The sequence below is a fragment of the Lipotes vexillifer genome, unplaced genomic scaffold (genome assembly GCF_000442215.2).
Source record: "Lipotes vexillifer unplaced genomic scaffold, Lipotes_vexillifer_v1.1 scaffold189, whole genome shotgun sequence".
NCBI lineage: Eukaryota > Metazoa > Chordata > Mammalia > Artiodactyla > Lipotidae > Lipotes > Lipotes vexillifer.
In genome coordinates, this window is record NW_006785816.1 from 3,469,919 (window position 1) to 3,485,459 (window position 15,541).

General features: G+C 36.6%; 1 protein-coding gene across 1 annotated transcript in view; it reads right to left on the minus strand.

Moving 5' to 3' along the window:
- F5 (coagulation factor V) overlaps positions 1–15,541 on the minus strand; it is an 84,914-nt gene that overhangs the window by 30,882 nt on the left and 38,491 nt on the right. The window contains 3 exon segments of the mRNA XM_007458122.1: positions 68–167; positions 1,733–1,910; positions 15,183–15,348. Of these exon segments, the coding sequence (XP_007458184.1) occupies positions 68–167; positions 1,733–1,910; positions 15,183–15,348 (444 nt within the window).

Sequence of the window (15,541 nt, forward strand, 5' to 3'; positions counted from 1 at the left end):
CAGTAGAAAATTATGGCAACCTCTCAGAAGTCAATAGTTTCATTCAGTAGAAGTGAAAGGTTCAAACCTGAGGTGGAGGAAGAGTTGACTTCATCTTCATAAGGAGAGAAGGTCACACCATGAGGGTAAATGCTGTAGCTGCGGCTGGCCATATTTTTGAACATGATCTACAAAATTAACTCAAATTCATTATTTCAGGATTTAAGGTCAATCATGAGAACAGAGGATGCTAGCTTTGCATATTTACTTGTGGGATAGTGTGTGTGTGTGTGTGTGTGTGTGTGTGTGTGTGTGTGTGTGTGTGTGTTTATGTCAATGTAAACTAATGCTGTTTATCTGAGTGGCAACCTCTCCCCATCACCTGACAGGTGCATTTGAGAGAGTTCCACTCACATAGTAAGGTGGAAAATGGAAAGAGAAGTCTAACCTTAGAAGTGACATTTTCCTCACAGTATATCACTCTCTCCAAGTTGGTCGCCATCCCCTGTTCCTTCTCCTTTCTTGGACCACATCTGCCTTTGAATCTACTCCTTCTCTTCTCTTAGACCATGATCACCTTCACCAGCCTGCCAGATCCCCCAGAACCCTGTCATCAAGTCATCTTCTTGATGGGGCACAGAAAATAGCCAGATCCTGAATTGCCAATGAGGCATATTTCCACTTTCTAAGAGTACCTAAAAGGGATCAGAAATGAGGGAAGGGAAAGAGAATAGAGAAAGCCTGCTTTCTGCCCTTTTGTTATTTTTTAAATGAACAGAATTGGCCTTGTCTGTAGATATCCTCTTGGTTCATTCCCATGAAGAGGTGAAGGGAGGAGCTTTATGCACACAGGAGTCCTAGTTAGCCTGCTTAATCTTCAGAAGAGAATTTTAATCTTATCTTCTACTTTCTTGCCAAAGCATCTGGATCATGCTTAATCTGCAGATTATCTGCATTCTAGAATCTTGCCAAGATTGCAACTTTCAATTCTCTGCCGTCTAGTTCTTATCAGAAGATAAGTTGATGATGTGACACAGCATTTAAGGAAAACTGTCTGAAGAACACTCAGTGTTCTTGAAACATATCAAAATTTACCTTCATCAAAGACCAATCATCAGAGAACTACATACCTAGACCACATTGATGAATTGTTTTCATTCAGTTGGGTTATGTTCTCAGCTATAATGAGAAACATTATTTTAAAAAGCTTTGTAACTTTTAAATTTATAAATTTATTTTATAAATTTATTGTACCAGTAGGAATTTATCAAGGATTCCATCTACTACATCACACAGCATCCTCTCTTTTAAGGATCCATGGGAGAAATTCCTCTTAAGTCTCAGTGGCAGGAGAAACTGTGCTTTTTATATGACTACTGTGACTCCTACCCTGACCTAGTTCCCTTTTTACTTTGGCTGCTAGAAAGCTTAGGACAAAATTTGTTGACAGCATTACAGGAGCATATGGTATGTATTTCATTATACTTATCTTATCCTTGGCTTTATTTTCTTTGTCCCCACATTATCCTTCACCCCAATTACATTGGCTCCTTGTTTTATTCCTTTATAATTTGATAAACTGTCTCAGCTTGTTTGTATTATGAGATAGGCTACAATAAGCACAAATACTAAATAAAAATTAAAGCTGCATTTTAATTAAAAATTATATGGATACATTAAAAAAATAACCAGTACTTATAATCTTGTTTTCACTATTTAATTTCTTCCATGGTTCTATATTTCTGTTACTTACTTTAAGTGTGTCTCTGACCTGGGCTCTGATAATAGGGCCCAAGATCCCATCTTCTTTGATATTGGGATTCTCCAGGAGTTTGGTGAAGGATGCATCTTGGTACTGTTTGTAGACAACCTTCTTATAATGTTTTCCAATTTGGTTTGAGAAATTATCCAAATGCAGAGATCTGTACTTTCTTAAAGTGAAATAAAATTTAAAAGATTAAATCATTTTCTCAAGTAGAGACCCCAGTATGCTAGGGAAACTCTTATGCTTAGAAGTTCTGCTATTGAATTAGCTAAAATGCTAGTTTCCTTAAGGAAAACAAACAAACAAACCTGAATGTGGTTTGCAAAGTCCTGATACCTTCTCTCTAGTTGGAAAACTGGAAACCTCTGATCTGTCTCCTCCACCATTGATAAAGTCTTAATCATGGTTAGAACCAGCTGCTTAGATCTTCCTGTCACTATGGTTTCTAGAGTGGACCTTCACTATCTCTGAAAGGTCTACCTGGATGAAAGGATGAGATACACTATGAATTTTTCTTAAGTATTTCTTATCACTTAATTTATGATACCCTTATTGGCTTTCCAGGTATTTCTCAATCTCTAAAAGCACATTCCCACTCTAGGAAGCTTCTGCTGTCTTTATTAAACATAAGTTCTGTGCTGTTGGGCTATCTCTTCTACCATCCACCCAATCCTGGTGCCATCTGAAAACCAGCTGCCTTCACCCATCTTCTGTAGCTACTGCAATAAATGATTTGGGGGAAGCAACATGAACCACTTTCCCCCTTGGTCCTTTTTATAGCCTTAGTTTGCAAAAGCAGAGTTCCATTTTTTTTTTTTTTTGCAGTATGCAGGCCTCTCACTGCTGCGGCCTCTCCCGTGGCGGAGCACAGGCTCCGGACATGCAGGCCCAGCGGCCATCGCTCACGGGCCCAGCTGTTTCGCAGCATGCGGGATCTTCCCCGACTGGGGCACGAACCCGTGTCCCCTGCATCGGCAGGGGGGGGGCGGACCTTGGTCCTTTTTATAGCCTTAGTTTGCAAAAGCAGAGTTCCATTTTTTTTTTTTTTTGCAGTATGCAGGCCTCTCACTGCTGCGGCCTCTCCCGTGGCGGAGCACAGGCTCCGGACATGCAGGCCCAGCGGCCATCGCTCACGGGCCCAGCTGTTTCGCAGCATGCGGGATCTTCCCCGACTGGGGCACGAACCCGTGTCCCCTGCATCGGCAGGCGGACTCCCAACCACTGCGCCACCAGGGAAGCCCCCAGAGTTCCATTTTATGCGTTTATTTTACACAATAAAAATCACGGACTACTGCTAGAAAGTTCTGGATTCTTAACCCCACTTCCCTAACCCTTCCTGCATTTTCTAAATAGTCACTTGTATTAATTTCATGTGTATAATTCCAGAGCATCTTTATGCAAATATGACTTGCAAATATAAATATTCTTATCCTTTCACTCCTTTAACAAAAGGCAGCTATTTATATATTCCATACTATACCTTGAAGTTTTTTTGCATTTTTCCAGTTTTACTGAGGTATAATTGACAAATGTATGTATTTAAGGTGTACAACATAATAATTTATATATGAATATATGAGACTACCACAGTCAAGCTAATTACCACTTCCATCACCTCACCTAGTTACTAATTTTAAAAAATTTTGAGAACACTTAAGATATACTGTCTTAACAAATTTCAAGTGTACAATACCGTGTTATTAACTATAGTGTTACTAACTATAACAGGTCTCCAGAACTTATTTATTTTGAAACTGAAGGTTTGTATACTTTGATCAACATCTCTGCATTCCCCTCACCTCCCAACCCCTGGCAACCACCATTATACTCTCTGCTTCTATGAGTTTGACTTTTTTAGATTCCACATACAAGTGAAATCATGCAATATTTGTAATTCTGTGTCTGGAATATTTCACTTAGCCTAATGCCCTGCAGGTTTATCCATGTTGTTACAAATGGCAGGATTTCCTTCTTTTTTAAGGCTGAATGATATTCCTTTGTATATATAAACATATTTCTAAAAATTCGTTTATCCATTGATAGACACTCAGGTTGTTTCCATATGTAGGCTATCATGAATAACATGGCAATGAACACGGGAGTGCAAATATCTCTTTGATATACTGACTTCATTTCCTCTGGATATATACCCAGAAGTAGCAGTTCTATTTTTAATTTTTTGAGGAAGCTCCTTACTGTTTTCCATAAAGGCTACACCAATTTACATTCTCACCAACAGTGTACAAGGATTCCGTTTTCTCCACACCCTCATCAACAGTTGTTACCTCTTTTTCATCCTAGTTATCCTCATAGGTATGAGGTGATATCTCATCATGGATATGATTTGCATTTCCCTCATGATTAGTGATGCTGAACACCTTTTCATATGTCTATTGGCCATTTGTATGTTTTCTTTTTTTTACCACAGTTGACAATTTTTATTTTTTAACTTTTTAAATTTATTTATTTATTTATTGGCTGTATTGGGTCTTCATTGCTGTGTGTAGGCTTTCCTTAGTTGTGGCAAGCGGGGGCTACTCTTTCGTTTTGGTGCACAGGCTTCTCATTTCAGTGGCTTCTCTTGTTGCAGAGCACGGGCTCTAGATGCGCAGGCTCAGTAGTTGTGGTGCCTGGGCTCAGTTGCTCCGTGGCATGTGGGATCTTTCCGGACCAGGGATTGAATCCGTGTCTCCTGCATTGGCAGACAGATTCTTAACCACTGCACCACCAGGGAAGTCCCTGTACATTTTCTTTAGAAAGATGTCAGTTTAGATCCTTTGCCCATTTTTTTAATCAGGCTATTTTTGTTTGTTTGTTTGTTTGTTTTGCCATTGAGTTACATGAGTTCCTTTTATATTTTGGATATTAACCTCTTATCAGATACATGGTTTGCAAATATTTTCTCCCATTCTGTAGGTTATATTTTTATTTTGTTGATTGTTTCTTTTGCTGTGCAGAAGTTTTTCAGCTTGATGTAGCCCCACTTGTTTATTTTTGCTTTTGTTACTTATGCTTTTGGTGTCATACCCCCAAAAATCATTGCCAAGACCAATGTCAAAGAGATTTTCTTTGTTATGTTTTCTTCTAGTGGTTTTATGGTTTCAGGTATTACATTTAAGTTTTTAATTTATTTTGAGTTAATTTTTGTCTATGCTGTAAGTTAAGGGTCTAATTTTATAGTTTTACATATGGATATCCAGTTTTTCCACCATCATTTACTGAAGAGACTGTCCTTTCCTCATTGTGTATTCTTAGTGCCTTTGTCAAAGATTAGTTGACCATATATGCATGGGTTTATTTCTGGGCCCTTACTTCTGTTTATTTGGTATATGTGCCTGTTTTTATGCCATTATTATACTGTTCGATTACTATAGCTTTGTAATATAGTTTGAAATCAAGAAGTTTGATGCCTCAAGCTTTGCTCTTCTTGCTGAAGATTGCTTTGGATATTTAAGGTCTTCTATGGTTTCATCTAATTTCAGAATTGTTCTTTTTTCTATTTCTTTGAAAAATGCCATTGGAATTTAATAGGGGTTGCATTGAATCTGTAGATCACTTTGGGTAATGTGGGCATTTTAACAAAGTTAATTCTCCTAACCCATAAACACAGGACATCTTTGTATTTGATTGTATCTTCTTCGGTTTCTTTCATTGCTGTCTTATAGTTTTCAGTGTGTAGATCTTTCACCACCTTGGTTAAATTTCCTAAGTATTTTATTCTTTTAAAAAAATTCTATTGTAAATGGGAGTATTTTCTTAATTTCTGTTTGGATTGTTCATTGTTAGTGTATATAAATTCAACTGATTTTCATTATGTTCATTTTCTATCCTGCAACTACTGGGTTTCTTTATTCTAATAGATTTTTGGTAGAGTTTCAAGTGTTTTTCTATATATAAAGTCACATTATCTGCAAACAGAGACGATTTTACTTCTTCCTTTCTGATTAGGATGCCTATTTTTTTTTCTTGCCTGATTGCTCTGGCTAGAATTTCCAGTATTATCCTGAATAAAAGTGACAAGAATGGGCATCCCTCTCTTGTTCCTGATCTTAGAGGAAAAGCTCTCAGATTTTCACCACTGAGTATGATGTTAGCTCTGGGTTTGTCATATATGGCCTTTATTGTGTTGAAGCACATTCCTTCTATACCTAACTTGTTGAGAGTTTTTATAATGAAAGAATGTTGAATTTTGTTAAATGCCTTTTTTTTGCATCTATTTAGATAACGATATTTTTATTATTCATTTTTAATGTGGTACTTCTAATTTATTGATTTGCATATGTTGAACCATCCTTGAATCACAGGAATAAATCTCACTCGATCATCATTTATGATAATTTTAATGTGCTGTTGAATTCAGTTTACTAATATTTTGATAATGTTTTTGGCATCTATGTTCATTATGGGTATTGGCCTGTAATTTTTTTCTTGTATTGTTCTTATCCAGCTTTGGTATGAGAATAATGCTAGGCTTGTAAAATAAGTTTGGAAGTGTTCCCTACTCTTTAATATTTGGGAAGAGTTTGAGGATTAGTGTGCAATATACCTGTGAAGCCATCTGGTCCTGGGCTTCTTTGTTTGGAGGTTTTGGATTACTGATTCAATCTTCTTACTTGTTATTCATCTGTTCAGATTTTCTATTTCTTTTTGATTCAGTCGCGGTAGGATATATGTTTCTAGGACCGTTTTCCTTTCTTCTACTTGTCCAATTTGTTGGCATATAATTGTTCATAATAGTCTCTTATGATCCTTTGCACCTCTGTGGTATCAGCTGTAATGTCTCCTCTTTTAGTTATAATCTTATTTATTTGAGTCCTCTCTCTTCATTGCTTAGCTAAAGGTTTTTCAATTTTGTTTATCATTTCAAAAGACTAACTCTTGGTTATGTTTATCTTTTCTGTTGTTTATTTTTTCTCTAATTTTTATTTACTTCTTTCGGCTAACTTTGGGCTTAGTTTGCTAGTTACTTGAGGTATAAAGTTAAGATTCTTTCATTCTCCCTTCCTTTCTTTCTTTCTCTCTTTCTCTCTTCCTTTCTTCTATCTTTCCTTCTCCCTTCCTTCCTCCCTCCCTTCTTTCCTTTTCTTTCTTTCTTTCTTTCTCTCTTTCTTTCTTTCTTCTTCCTTCCTTCCTTTCTCTTTCTTTCTTTTGTTTGTTTGTTTCTCCATTCTTTCCTTCTCCCTTCCTTCCTTCCTCCCTTCTTCTCTTTCTCTTTCTTTCTTTCTTTCTTCTTTCTTTCTTTCTTTCTTTTCTTTCTTTCTTTTTCCCTCTCCCACCCTCCCTCCCTCCCTCCCTTTCTCCCTCTTTCTTTCTTACTTGTTTTTTTAAGTGTTTTTATTTTTGTCTTTTCAGATTATAAAATAAAATTTATTAATTATTGAATGTGAACTAAATACAATGTGCTTTTTTAATATTTATTTCTTTATTTTGAATTTTATTTTATTTATTTTTTATACAGCATGTTCTTATTATTTATCTATTTTATATGTATTAGTGTATATATGTAAATCCCAATCTCCCAGTTCATCCCACCACCACCACCCCCCACCACTGCTTCCCTGCCGTGGTGTCCATATGTTTGTTCTCTACATCTGTGTCTCTATTTCTGCCTTGCAAACTGGTTCATCTGTACCATTTTTCTAGATTCCACATATATGCGTTAATATACGATATTTGCTTTTCTCCTTCTGACTTACTTCACTCTGTATGACAGTCTCTAGGTCCATCCATGTCTCTACAAATGACCCAGTTTCATTCCTTTTTATGGCTTGAGTATACTCCATTGTATATATGTACCACATCTTCTTTATCCATTCATCTGTCGATGGGTATTTAGGTTGCTTCCATGACCTGGCTGTTGTAAATAGTGCTGCAATGAACATTGAGGTGCATACATCTGCTTGAATTATGGTTTTCTCTGGGTATATGCCCAGGAGAGGGATTGCTGGGTCTTATGGTAATTCTATTTTTAGTTTTTTAAGGAACCTCCATACTGTTCTCCATAGTGGCTGTATCAATTTACATTCCCACCAACAGTGCAAGAGGGTTCCCTTTTCTCCACATCCTCTCCAGAATTTATTGTTTGTAGATTTTCTGATGATGCCCATTCTAACTGGTGTGAAGTGATACCTCATTGTAGTTTTGATTTGCATTTCTCTAATAATTAGTGATGTTGAGCAGCTTTTCATGTGCTTCTTGGCCATCTGTATGTCTTCTTTGGAGAAATGTCTATTTAGGTCTTCCACCCATTTTTGGATTGGGTTGTTTGTTTTTTTAATATTGAGCTGCATGAGCTGTTTATATATTTTGGAGATTAATCCTTTATCCGTTGATTCATTTGCAGATATTTTCTCCCATTCTAAGAGTTGTCTTTTCGTCTTGTTTGTAGTTTCCTTTGCTGTGCAAAAGCTTTCAAATTTCATTAGACACCATTTGTTTATTTTTGTTTTTATTTCCATTACTCTAGGAGGTGGGTCAAAAAAGATCTTACTGTGATTTATGTCAAAGAGTGTTCTTCTTATGTTTTCTTCTAAGAGTTTTATAGTGTCCGGTCTTACATCTAGGTCTCTAATCCATTTTGAGTGTATTTTTGTGTACGGTGTCAGGGAGTGTTCTAATTTCATTATTTTACATGAACTGCACATTTTTCCCAACACCACTTATTAGAGAGACTGTCTTTTCTCAATTCTATATCCTTGCCTCCTTTGTCATAGATTAGTTGACAAGAGGTGTGTGGGTTTATCTCTGGGCTTTCTATCCTGTTCCATTGATCTATATTTCTGTTTTTGTGCCAGTACCATATTGTCTTGATTACTGTAGCTTTGTAGTATAGTCTGAAGTCAGGGAGTGTGATTCCTCCAGCTCTGTTTTTTCCCCTCAAGAGTGCTTTGGCTATTCGGGCTCTTTTGTGTCTCCATACAAATTTTAAGATTTTTTGTTCTAGTTCTGTAAAAAAAATGCCATTGGTAATTTGATAGGGATTGCATTGAATCTGTAGATTGCTTTGGGTAGCATAGTCAGTTTTACTATACTGATTCTTCCAATCCATGAAAATGGTATATCTCTCCATCTGTTTGTGTCATCTTTGATTTCTTTCATCAGTGTTTTATAGTTTTCTGAGTACAGGTCTTTTACATCCTTAGGTAGGTATATGCCTAGGTATTTTATTCTTTTTGTTGCAATGGTGAATGGGATTATTTCCTCAATATCTCTTTCTGATCTTTCATTGTTAGTGTATAGGAATGCAAGAGATTTCTGTGCATTTTTTTGTATCATGCAACTTTACTAAATTCATTGATTAGCTCTAGTAGTTTTCTGGTGGCCTCTTTCGGATTATCTATGTATAGTATGATATCATCTGCAAACAGTGACAGTTTTACATCTTCTTTTCCAATTTGTATTCCTTTTATTTCATTTTATTCTCTGATTGCCATGGCTAGGACTTCCAAAACTATGTTGAATAATAGTGGTGAGCGTGGACATCCTTGTCTTGTTCCTAATCTTAGAGGAAATGCTTTCAGTTTTTCACCATTGAGAATGATGTTTACCGTGGGTTTGTCATATATGGCCTTTATTATGTTGAGGTAGGTTCCCTCTATGCCCACTTTCTGGAGAGTTTTTTTCATAAATGGGTGTTGAATTTTGTCAAATGCTTTTTCTGCCTCTATTGAGATTGTCATATGGTTTTTATTCTTCAGTTTGTTAATATGTGTATCATATTGATTGATTTGCATATACTGAAGAACCTTACATCCCTGGGATAAATCCCACTTGATCATTGTGTATGATCCTTTTAATGTGTTCTTGGATTCTGTTTGGTGGTATTTTGTTGAGGATTTCTGCATCTATGTTCTTCAGTGATATTGGTCTGTAATTTTCTTCTTTTGTAGAATCTTTGTCTGGTTTTGGTATCAGGGTGATGGTGGCCTCACAGAATTAGTTTGGGAGGGTTCCTTCCTCTGCCATGTTTTGGAAGAGTTTGAGAAGGACGGGTGTTAGCTCTTCTCTAAATGTTTCATAGGATTCACCTGTGAAGCCATCTGGATCTGGATGAAGAGTTTTAATCACAGTTTCAAGTTCATTATTTGTGATTGGTCTGTTCATATTTTCTATTTTTTCCTGGTTCAGTCTTGGAAGGTTATACCTAAGAATTTGTCCATTTCTTCCAGGTTGTCCATTTTATTGGCATAGAGCTGCTTGTAGTAGTCTCATATGATGCTTTCTGTGGTGTCCTTTTAACTTCTTTTTTATTTCTAATTTTATTGATTTGAGTCCTCTCCCTCTTTTTCTTGATGTGTGTGACTTAATGTTTATCAATTTTGTTTATCTTCTCAAAGAGCCAGCTTCTAGTTTTATTGACCTTTGCTGTTGTTCTCTTTGTTTCTATTTCATTTATTTCTGCTCAGATATTTATGATTTCTTTCCTTCTACTAACTTTGGGTTTTGTTTGTCCTTCTTTCTCTAGTTCCTTTAGGTGTAAGGTTAGATGATTGTTTATTTGAGATTTTTCTTGTTTCTTGAGGTAGGACTGTATTGCTATAAACTTCCCTCTTAGAACTGCTTTTGCTGCCTCCCACAGGTTTTGGATCATCATGTTTTCATTGTCATTTGTCTCTAGGTATTTTTTGATTTCCTCTTTGATTTCTTCAGTGATCTCTTGGTTATTTAGTAACATTTGTTTAGCCTCCGTGTGTTTGTGTTTTTTATGTCTTTTTCCCTGTAATTTATTTCTAATCTCATAGCATTGTGGTCGGAAAAGATGCTTGATATGATTTCAGTTTTCTTAAATTTACCAAGGCTTGATTTGTGACCCAAGATGTGATCTATCCTAGACAATGTTCAATGTGCACTTGAGAAGAAAGTGTAATCTGCTGTTTTTGGATAGCATGTCTTATAAATATCAATTAAATCTATCTGGTCTGTTGTGTCATTTAAAGGTCATGTTTCCTTGTTAATTTTCTGTCTGGATGATCTGTCCATTGGTGTAAGTGAGGTGTTAAAGTCCCCCAATATTATTGTGTTACTCTCGATTTCCTCTTTTATAGCTATTAGCATTTGCCTTATGTATTGAAGTACTCCTATGTTGGTTGCATATATATTTATAATTGTTATATCTTCTTCTTGGATTGATCCCATGATCATTATGTAGTATCCTTCCTTGTCTCTTGTAACATTCTGTATTGTAAAGTCCATTTTATCTGATGTGAGTATTGCTACTCCAGGTTTCTTTTGATTTCCATTTGCGTGGAATATCTTTTTCCATCCCTTCACTTTCAGTCTGTATGTGTCCTGTGTCTTTTGGTTATGGCATTTAATCCATTCACATTTAAGGTAATTATCGATATGTATGTTCCTATTACCATTTTCTTAATTGTTTTGGGTTTGTTTTTGTAGGTATTTTTGTTTTCTTGTGTTTCCCACTTAGAGAAGTTCCTTTAGCATTTGTTGTAGAGCTGGTTTGGTGGTGCTGAATTTTCTTAGCTTTTGTTTGTCTGTAAAGCTTTTGATTTCTCTGTCGAATCTGAATGAGATCCTTGCTGGGTAGAGTAATCTTGGTTGTAGGTTCTTTCCTTTCCTCACTTTAAATATATCATGCCACTCCCTTCTGGCTTGTAGAGTTTCTGCTGAGAAATCAGCTGTTAACCTTATGGGAGTTCCCTTGTATGTTATTTGTCATTTTTCCCTTGTTGCTTTCAATAATTTTTCTTTAATTTTTGTCAATTTGATTACTATGTGTCTCGGCATGTTTCTCCTTGGGTTTATCCTGTATGGGACTCTCTGTGCTTCCTGGACTTGGGTGGCTATTTCCTTTCCCATGTTAGGGAAGTTTTCGACTATAATCTCTTCAAATATTTTCTCGGTTCCTTTCTCTCTCTCTTCTCCTTCGGGGACCCCTATAATGTGAATGTTGTTATGTTTAATGTTGACCCAGAGGTCTCTTAGGCTGTCTTCATTTCTTTTCATTCTTTTTTCTTTATTCTTTTCTGCAGCAGTGAATTCCACCATTCTGTCTTCCAGGTCACTTAACCGTTTTCTGCCTCAGTTATTCTACTAATGATTCCTTCTAGTGTATTTTTCATTTCAGTTATTGTATTGTTCATCTCTGTTTGTTTGTTCTTTAATTCTTCTAGGTGTATGTTCTTTAATTCTTCTAGGTCTTTGTTAAACATTTCTTGCACCTTCTCGATCTTTGCCTCCATTCTTTTTCTGAGGTACTGGATCATCTTCACTATCATTATTCTGAATTCTTTTTCTGGAAGGTTGCCTATCTCCATTTGGTTGCTTTTCTGGGGTTTTATCTTGTTCCTTCATCTGGTACATAGCTCTCTGCCTTTTCATTTTGTCTATCTTTCTGTGAATGTGGTTTTTGTTCCACAGGCTGCAGGATTGTAGTTCTTGCTTCTGTTGTCTGCTCTCTGGTGCATGAGGCTCCTTTCTTCTGTTTTAAATGTAGGCATTTATTACTATAGACTTCCCTCTTACAACCGCTTTTGCTATATTCTATAAATTTTAGTATGTTGTATTTCTTTTTTCATTTGTCTCAAGATATATTTTGATTTCTTCTTTGATTCATTGGTTGTTCAGGAGACTATTATTTAATCCACATATTTGTGAACTTTTCAGTTTTCTTCTGTTACTGATTTGTAGTTTCATACCATTATGGTGAGAAAAGATACTTGATATTATTTTAATATTCTGAAATTGTTAAAACTTGTTTTGTGGACTAATATGTTATGAAGAATCCTAGAGAATATTCCATGTGCAGTTGAGAAGAATATGTATTCTGCTGTTGTTCAATGGAATGTTCTTTATTTGGGTGTAATGTTCTTTATATGTCTGTTAGGTACAGTTGTTCTACAGTGTTATTCAATTCCACTACTTCCTTATTGATTTTATGTCTGGATCATTTATCCATTGATTAAAGTGTGGTATTAAAGTCCCCTACTATTATTGTATTGCTGCCTATTTTTCTCTGTAGTTCTGTTAATATTTGTTTCATATATTTAGGTTCTCTAATCTTGGGTGCATATATATTTATAATTTTATAGTATCTTGATTAATTGACCCCCTATCATTATATAATGACCTTGTCTTTATTATCCCTTCACTTTTTTTTTCATAACTTTTTATTTTATGTTGGAGTATAGCTGATTAACAATATTGCGATAGCTTCAGGTGCACAGCAAATTGACTCAGCCATACATATACATGTATCCATTAATCTATAGGTGTCCTTAAAGCTAAAGTGATAAGTCTGCTATTGAAGCTTTCTATTGAATATTTTCAGTTCTGTTATTGTATTCTTCAGCTCTATGATTTCTGTTTGGTTATTTTTTTATGGTTTCTCTTTCTGTATTAAATTTCTTATTTTGTTCATTTATTGTTTTCCTGATTTCATTTGATTACCTATCTGTGTTATCTTGTACCTCACTGAGCTTCTTTAAGATGATTATTTTTAATTCTTTGTCAGGCAATTTGTAGATCTCTATTTCTTTCACGCTGGTTACTGGAGCTTTATTAGTTTCCTTTGGTGGTGCCATATTGCCTGATTCTTTGTGATTTGTGTAGCTTTGTGTTGGTGTTTGTGCATTTGAAGGAGCAAACACCCCCCTTCCAATATTCACAGACAGGTTTTGGCAGGTAAAAACCTCTTGTCAGGTCTGCAGCCTGATGGAATTGCCTCTGGGATCACAGTTGAGTGAGGTTGGAACCAGGTCATGTGGTTGCTGCTGGGCCTGCAGCAGCATCTGTAGTTGGAAGGCCTTTTACCAGGGGCTCAGGTGGGCATAGACCCTGTCTGGTCCCTGGGAAAATGGAACTACCTTCAGGACCTTGGTCAGTAGAGCTGGCACTGAGATAACAGTCTACTTCAAGGTCCACAATTGGGTTTGCAAATGGTAGGCCTGTTACCAAGTGTGTAGATGGGTGTGGCTCCCATCTGGCCCTTTGGAGGGCTCCCAGTGTGTCACTGGGTGGGTCCCTGAGTTGGCAGAACTGCTCCTGAACTGCAGTTTTGAGGTATGGAACTAGGTAACATGGCCATTTCAAGATCTGTAGTGGGACCAAGGTCTGCAGGCCAGCCACCAGGGGCATGAGTGGATGTGACCCCCAACAGGTTCCTGGGCAGGCAAGACTACTCCTGGATCATGGCTGGGAGAAGGATTGAATTAGTTACAGGGCTGCTTCATGATCCACAGTCAAACTGAGGTCTGCAGGTCAGCCTCCAGGGTCATGGACAGGCGTGACTCCTCCTGGGTTCCTTATCAAATGGTGCTAGTGGCAGGACGAAGATTAAGTGGGGCTGTAGCTGAGTCCATAAGGGGAGGAGGCTATTTCCAGGTTTGTAACTGAATTACAGTTAGTGAACCAACCATCTGAGCATGGACTTGCCTTCTCAAAACAGTCCTCCTTGGTCTTGACTTCCACTTGGATTTTGCAAGTTCCTACTTTGATTCCAAAGCTCTCACCAAGGCACTTCTGTTTGTGGATGGCTGCCAAATTATCATTGCTGTGGGGGAATACGAGTGGGGGAATCTGCTATTCTACCTTCTTGCTCCCTTGACTTTTTAATTTAAAAATATCTCTTGGAGAACTTTTTATATTAGTAGTATAGAGAGAGTTTCTGCATCCTCTTTAAAACAGATGCATAGTATTCCATTGTATGGATGCACCATAACTTATCAATTTCCTATTGATGGACATTATGGGTTGTTTCCAATCTTTTGCTACAACAGTGCAGCAGTGAACATCCTGTACACATACCATTTCACCTGTAAACAAGTATATCTATATAGTAAATTCCCAGAGTGAGATTGCTGGATCAAAAAATATATGCATTTATAATTTTAATACACATTGCCAAATTATCCTCTAGAATGGCTTTTCCAATTTGCTCTTCCACCAGCAATACATGATAGAGCTTGTTTCCTGCAGCCTTGCCAATACATTATGTCATCTAAACTTGTGATTCTGATAGGTGAAAAATAGTATTTGAGAGAAGTTTAATTTACATATTTCTCTTACTGTGAGTGAGCTTGAGTATTTTTCAAGTGTTTAAGAGCTATTTGAATTTCCAGTTTTCTTAATCCTACTCTCCCATTTCCTAACTTACAAAATAAGTAAAAGCTGTTTCTAACTTGTGGCATTAAAGCAAAGCTCTTAGAAAGGTTTAACACAGTGCTTGGCAATAGGAAGCTTTCAAGAAGTGGTAGCTGCTATTATTATTGCTGTTGTTACTACTACTATTTTTTTTTTTTTTTCTGAGTTCTCTTGGTGAGTTTGGAGTAATCTCAGATTGTTTTGGAAAAGAAAACCTGAATGAAATCCAATACATGTATTGCCATGAAAGCTGTCAACTCATGACATTTCACCCCATGCATCTAGGACCCTATGGAAAATGTCTGGAATCTGCACAGTAGGAAGAACCCCTCAAACTCACTTGTCCATGTTTGCTGGTATTATAGGTGCATAGTCCCAAATGACTTCCTCTGCAGCAATGAAGTATTCCCATCTCTTAATGTGCCGCCTCTGGTCTCGAGTTAGTTTCTTAGGATTCCTGGTTTTCTTTGCACAGTTTTTAATGTCTATGTAAGCCTGCATTCCAGCTGAGTTAGGACATAAAGACAATGAAAGAATTTGAGAGAAGAAATTAAGGCTGATAAAATGTACATCTTTTAAATAAATTTGTGGAAGTTTTCAATAATAACTGAAAGTAATGCTCAGGCAACTTTTGAACATTTTGGTTTGAAGCTCTTTTAATACACTGCAGAAGGAGCAAGAATAAAAAAGCGAGGGAGA